Below are 6,915 nucleotides of genomic sequence, written 5' to 3' on the forward strand. Positions count from 1 at the left end.
CTCGTCGCTGTCCGAATCCCTCCTCTGTTTTATTTTGTTACACATAAAGAAATTTGATTTTATTAATTTTCTATATTTAATTAATCATTTTCGGAGGTGTTTGCTGTAATTCTCTTTTCGGCCGTGACCGCGAATTGAGATTTGAGTGGCCTTCTCAATTACTAATATTCTCGAAAGATACTCTTGCTATTTTCGCTTCCACCCCTCCCACTTCCTGTGCTTTACACCAATTGACAGGAGTATAATATTCCCTCGCTTTTCTATTTTCCTTTTTACATGGCCCAGTCCCTATTTCTGCATTTCCTTGAGAGCCAAATTTATAATTTTAAAAGTTCTGATCAAATTTTTTTATCTTTACATACGCTTCGCTTCATTTCACCGTTATCATTTGGGTCAGCCTAATATTATTATTTTATCTCGTATACTAATTTTATTTCGTTGGATAAGACATAACAATACGAATTTTAGTCTGATTCCATGATTTTCGGCCAGAAAAACATCAGTTTCCATAATAATTACACAATGACTCGGAAAAGAAGATAAGAAATTGACTTTATTGTGTTTTCTCACTTTCTGGTTCTGCGCCTCTGCCCGCCCCAGCGGTTCCGTTAAATGAACGCGTACAACGTCAAGGCGCCAGCGAAGAATTTATCCAAATAGGGGGGGCGCGAACGTAAATAAGGGAAAATGCGTTGAAAGAGAATTTACAACCGCATTCGTCGACTGTGCAGACTACAGGTTCAGACCGAATGACACACATAATGACCAAGGAGAAAGTTGTTGAACCCATCAACTACCTCTGAACGGCTGAACCTTATAAGGAATACCCAGCTTCTAAATCCTTGCTATTTGCTCCCACTTTTCCCATCAATTTGGTACTATTCCCGGTAAGTTCGCTTCGTTAGGTACTTGTTCTTCCACTTAATCTCTCTGTTTCCCCATTAGAGTTCTCGTCGTGTTCTAGTTTGATTTTGATCATGGTTTTGATCTCATGGAGTCCAGCTTGTTGACTGTCGTTTCTGGGTGGCTTTCATTATTTCTGAAAGATATCTTTTGATTGCGAGCACCGATAGATTGACTTCCTATGCCTTGTGATCAATTTTAGATCCATGCAACAATAACCTTTCCGTTTGTTTGATTGGAAAGTATGATTCTTGAGCTTAGCTTCTTTTATTACCTTTTTTGTATTGTCTTGCCGCAAACTTGTGGCGAGTTTTTCATCCTCCAGGATGATGTACACTGTCTGTTGTGCTAGTTGTCTGACTGCCTAATCCATTGGTTTTTTCGATATCCGTCATTGTCTGTTGTGCTAGTTGTCGACTGCCTAATCCATTGGTTTTTTCGATATCCGTCATTTCCATTGCGGTCTGAGGCTGGGAACTTATCATCACCATCGCCATACAATTCTGTTTCTGTCATCAATATCGATATAGGATATTTGCTTACTTCAGCTTTGTTTGATGCAGATCATAGTTGCTGCAGATCATACCGGTAAATTTCAAGCTGTTCTATCTTTCTGGTTCTGCTGGAAGATGGGATCAAGGGAATGGGTTGTTGAAAAAAGATCTAGCTTTAGGAGTGACTCCCTTCTAGGAGAGGCAGAAAATGTACCCGAAACTGGGTCTCTCTCCATTGTGGTACTTGGTGCTTCTGGTGATCTTGCTAAGAAGAAGACATTTCCTGCACTTTTCCACCTATATCGCCAGGTTTGCTAGCATATAATTTATGAAACATGTGCTAAATCATTGTGGATCATATTGATCAGCGTGCGAAATAGCAAATCACGAAGCTAACGGCGGAGTTATTGATTACCCTTAACCAAGTGGATCTCTGTTATTTCGTGATTCTAATCCAGTTCAAGTTGTAATTTTTGTGGCTATTCACATTTTCTACGTATCAATATGAAATCATATTTTTTCTCTCTCAGATTTTCTCTTTCATGGAAGATTACCTACACATTTTTTTCAACAGCCAGAGAAGTTTATCGGCATTAACCAAGAACTTGGGTTAATTTCTTTTTGACCTTTGGTGGCCTTATTTGCAGCGGTTCTTGTCACCAAATGAAGTTCACATTTTTGGCTATGCGAGGACAAAAATCTCTGATGATGAATTGAGAAGCCGCTTACGTAGGTAAGGCATTTAACCGATTTTAAAATATTTTTTCTTTACATTTCTGATAAAATAATGTCCTTTGGAATTTAGTCTCTGCTTTCTCAATGTTGCTTTATCTTGTATCATCTTATAGGTATCTTACTGTTTCTTGAATTTCATCCTTGAGTGCTTTAAATGCTTACAAGTGTAGAAAACTTTTATCTGATGCAGCTACCTTGTTAATGACAAAAACGCATCCCCAGAGCAGTTGGATGAAGTTACAAAGTTTTTGCAACTGGTTAGCACAGTTTTCTTGCATCATTTATAGATTCTTTTCAATTTTCTCACTAATCATATAAAGCAATCTTCTTATTGGTCTAATATTGGCTTTCTCTTTTTCTCTTCCTTCTAGATCAAATATGTAAGTGGATCTTACGATTCTGAGGATGGTTTCCGCATACTGGATAAAGAGATTTCACAGCATGAATGTTCAAAAAATAGCGTGGAGGGTTCATCTCGAAGGCTTTTCTATCTTGCACTCCCTCCTTCAGTATATCCTTCCGTTTGCAGAATGATCAAGACTTGTTGCATGAATAAATGTAAGATTGTATACTCTGTAGTTGCCATTTGTATAATCAACATGAATGTTATTTTTTTGTGACATAAAAATAACTTTGGCCCCTTTTTTTTTTGGGGGGGGGTGTTTGGGGTGGGGTTTGAAACTTTCTATGCCCTAGTTTAACATCTGTTGAAAATCTTGATCTGCTGGACAACTAATCTAGGCTGCACTTCAGATTGACTTTTTCAGCTTTTCTCTGCTTCCTTGAATAAATTTTTGGCTACTACTCTGATTTCTTCAAGATCCTTTTCTAGGTTTCTTGGTGAATACCAGAACTTATTGAAGTCAATACCATGTATCATGTAGCTGCTTCTAATGTTCAAGTGTGACCTAGATTTTGGTTTTGGAATTTAGGACTGATTTTTGAGAAAAAAGACACATGTCCGGTAGATAGCAAACTTTAGCAGAACTGATCTTAGGGCTTCTAGTTTCTCCATGGTCTGTCCCCTCCGGGTGGACACATACTAGACCCTTTTGTAACTTGAAAGTGGCATATTTCCTTTTTCTTTCTTTGTTTTATTTAAGGCATTGATCTTTTCATTGATGGCTCCATCTATCTCCATTTCTTAGCTGATCTTGGTGGATGGACCCGTGTTGTTGTTGAGAAGCCTTTTGGCAAGGATCTACAGTCTGCTGAGGAACTCAGTGCCCATATTGGAGAGTTGTTTGAGGAACCACAGATTTACCGTATTGATCACTACTTGGGAAAGGAATTAGTTCAGAATATGGTAATAAATGAGTATATCATTGCTTGTTTGTTGTTTCTTTCCTGGACTTTTTCTAATTCCTCCTTATTTGACTTATATTGGCAGTTAGTACTTCGTTTTGCAAATCGGTTTTTCTTACCTCTTTGGAATCGTGATAACATTGACAATGTTCAGGTGAGTGTTCTTGTTTTGTCGAAGGTACATCAATAGATTAAGTATTAAACTTTTGTAATGATTTTGAAATTAGGGCAGGTTTTGTGGAGTGTGCTTGAAGATTAACAGTCTCTAAAATCATGTCTAACAATTTTTCCACCTTGGCAAAGTGTGCTTTGCTTTTTTTTTGCCCAATTCAGCTATGACATTAGCAAGTATATTCAACCAATTTAAACTTGGGTATTTGGATGTTGGTTCAATGGCAGATAGTTTTCCGGGAGGATTTTGGAACTGAAGGTCGTGGTGGATATTTTGATCAGTACGGGTATGTGCGGTGGATTGTCTCTAATTAATTTGTTGAACATGTTGTCAAATGACAAGTTATGGCAATTATTGATTTTGAGACGAAGAACATTAAGAAAACAAGTCTGTATATTCCAATTTATTTTCTTATCCGATATTGAGACCAGACTTCTAAATGTTATCTCAAATGTCTGCTGTTATTGGAATTAGTGTTTTTGTTTTTGGCCAAAGAAATTAGTGTTGTGGACTTATTTTGTTTTGAATAGCCATTTTATGGCTAAAGCTATAACTAATGAATTCATAACTTCTATTTGACAGGATTATTCGAGATATTATTCAAAATCATCTGCTGCAGGTGAGGCTTTCATTTTAACTGAAATAAATTCCCTTTATGTGAATCGGATTGTTAAGAAGATACTTATGTATATCAAGGAGATGTGTTACTATTACTTATATTTACTCCTATTCTAAGTTTTAATCTTATCAAAATTTAAAGCATTAGTGAACCTACTTTGCATTATCTTGTCTTTGAAGTTCCATAACCTTATTAGATCATAAATTTGTGAATGTTGATCATTAATTTTCTGCCTACTCAGGTTTTCTGCTTGGTTGCCATGGAAAAACCTATTTCTCTCAAGCCAGAGCATATTCGTGATGAGAAAGTGAAGGTGTGTCTTTGTTCATCCTATTTAAAATGGCTCTCCGTGCTCTTCTATCCCACTTACCAGTTGCTATGTTAAGTGCAGGTTCTTGAATCAGTCCTTCCTATTAAAGATGACGAGATTGTTCTTGGACAATATGAAGGATACAGAGATGACCCGACCGTACCTGACCAATCAAACACTCCAACTTTTGCTACTGTTATTCTGCGAGTCCACAATGAAAGATGGGAAGGTATGAGTGAAATTCCTGCTTTTGTTTCTGAATAAACCCCTTTCTTCAGACATTTCTTTGACTTATTTTTTTCGGAATGATTTGGATAAATAATATTGCAGAGATCGCCCATATTCATTTTAGTGTTAATTCCCCATTATATGCTATAGATTTTTGTGCATCTGATCAATCAAATAACAATTGATACATCTTCAACCTAAACTTCTGTTTCCCTCAGGTGTTCCTTTTATTCTAAAGGCAGGGAAGGCCCTAAATTCAAGAAAGGCAGAGATCCGGGTTCAGTTCAAGGATGTTCCTGGTGATATTTTCAAGTGTATGTTACCAACCCTTTGGATATTTGGGTGGATTGTCCTCAATACAAGCTTTTTCATGGATCTTCTGTTATGAACACTTAATTAATCTTGAGCATGATTGTGGAATTAGGGAAACCATAAAACTCATCATTTCGAAAGCTATGATGCTTCTGTGATTAGCATATATTTTCATTTTGGCGTCTATAGTATTTTCATGAATGCACGGTCTATCTTGGTTCCATTGAAGCATGAATTGAAACTATTAGTGGGCGTTGCTGTAGTTATTTACAATCATATTTCATGCACTAACTTGGTATGTAAATATAATTATGCTTTGCTGGTGAAAATTTATAATTTAGAGATGTTGGTAACCTTTAATCCATTAAAACACAAATGAAAAAGCCGCTTGTTCTATTTGGTAGTTGTTGGGTAGGTTATGTTCTTCCATGTCTAGATCCCAGATGCCTTAGTTTTGTCCATGTGCTGCCATAGGCATCAAACTTACTGTAAAACATTTCAGGTAAAAAACAGGGCAGAAATGAGTTTGTCATACGGCTGCAACCTTCAGAGGCTATTTACATGAAGCTTACGGTGAGTCATTCTATTTTTGATAACTTGCGAGGAGAATAATCCTACTGATTCCTGGACCTGATTACCTCTTGTAATACTTTATACTCCTCCGGTCCTAAATATAAGACCCTTACACTAGTATAGGGGTCTTATATTTAGGATCGGAGGAGTATATATGTTATTTGCAATTATTGAGGATATTTATTCTAGTACAATGTTTGCAGTGATTTTATTTTTCTTTGTGAATATGTGAGGTGGCAAATTTGCTTGTTCATATATCCTCCTGTCTTACGGTTATTGGTACTTTGTGGAATGAAACTAAGCTTTTAGTTTTGGCATAAAATGCTGAAACAAAATCCCTGATTCCAGTAACAGTGGACTGACTGTTTCATTGCCTCTTTAGGTCAAACAACCTGGACTGGAGATGTCAACAGTGCAAAGCGAACTAGACTTGTCATACGGACAACGATATCAAGGCGTCACCATTCCAGAGGCTTATGAGCGCCTAATTCTTGACACGTATGATCCTTTTCCTAAGTGCATGTTTATGCATTTTAAACTACTTTTTAAGCATCACACAGATGTGTGAAGTTGCACGAAGGTTACACTGCAGAAGTGCTAGGATTTACACGCTTCACTCAGCCATGAATTTTGTCTTCAAGTAATAAAACTTTTGGCTTAAAATGGGCATTTGTATTTGTTTTACAGAATAAGAGGAGATCAGCAACATTTTGTTCGAAGAGACGAGTTGAAGGTAAGGTCATTGCATGGTTTGTTGTACTGATACTGCAACAAAAGAGACTTCGAAATCCTGACTCTTGATTCCCAGCTTCAACTCTAATGGTTGTTTTCTGTTTGATATTAGGCGTCCTGGGAGATATTTACGCCACTTCTGCACAAAATTGATGAAGGGAACTTCAAGTCAATTCCTTACAAACCAGGAAGCAGAGGTCCTGCGGAAGCAGATGAGTTGCTGGAAAAAGCAGGCTATGTTCAAACACACGGCTATATATGGATTCCTCCTACCTTATAGAGTGCCCATTTTGAGTTTGTTGAGGGTCTTGTACATCAATAAGTAAGATAATGTTTTCTTGACGAGACTATCTTGGTTTGCGCGTGTTCACAAAAGGAGGCGAATAAAAATTACAAGAGCTTGACACGGTTTGTATGACGTGATCTGCTTCTGCAATGTGGATGCAGGAGAGAATCAGCTGATTTAGTAGTTGCCTGTAACTGAGTCTCAATCCTAATAAAATTCTTAGTTTCTTATTGATTGAGAGCTTTA

At 37.1% G+C, this 6,915-nt stretch overlaps 1 protein-coding gene across 1 annotated transcript; it reads left to right on the forward strand.

Moving 5' to 3' along the window:
- The first annotated feature begins 731 nt into the window (after positions 1-731).
- On the forward strand, positions 732-6,915 carry LOC114729548 (glucose-6-phosphate 1-dehydrogenase, cytoplasmic isoform). The gene is made up of 16 exons (XM_028916565.1): positions 732-887; positions 1,467-1,706; positions 2,045-2,130; positions 2,323-2,389; positions 2,504-2,690; positions 3,281-3,438; positions 3,523-3,591; positions 3,837-3,895; positions 4,192-4,228; positions 4,470-4,541; positions 4,620-4,767; positions 4,985-5,080; positions 5,581-5,651; positions 6,034-6,149; positions 6,339-6,384; positions 6,496-6,915. The coding sequence occupies exons 2-16, from the start codon at positions 1,533-1,535 to the stop codon at positions 6,661-6,663; spliced, it is 1,554 nt and encodes a 517-aa protein (XP_028772398.1). The 5' UTR covers positions 732-887; positions 1,467-1,532; the 3' UTR covers positions 6,664-6,915.

Source organism: Neltuma alba, unplaced genomic scaffold (assembly GCF_004799145.2).
Source record: "Neltuma alba isolate B1F8T4 unplaced genomic scaffold, ASM479914v2 tig00012646_pilon, whole genome shotgun sequence".
Taxonomy (NCBI): Eukaryota; Viridiplantae; Streptophyta; class Magnoliopsida; order Fabales; family Fabaceae; genus Neltuma; species Neltuma alba.

Excerpts from the sequence above, each read along its gene's own strand:
- LOC114729548 (XM_028916565.1), top strand. The coding sequence starts at position 1,533 with ATGGGATCAAGGGAATGGGTTGTTGAAAAAAGATCTAGCTTTAGGAGT. Across the intron at positions 2,691-3,280 it reads GACTTGTTGCATGAATAAAT|CTGATCTTGGTGGATGGACC; the intron begins GTAAGATTGTAT and ends TCCATTTCTTAG. Across the intron at positions 5,081-5,580 it reads TCCTGGTGATATTTTCAAGT|GTAAAAAACAGGGCAGAAAT; the intron begins GTATGTTACCAA and ends AAAACATTTCAG.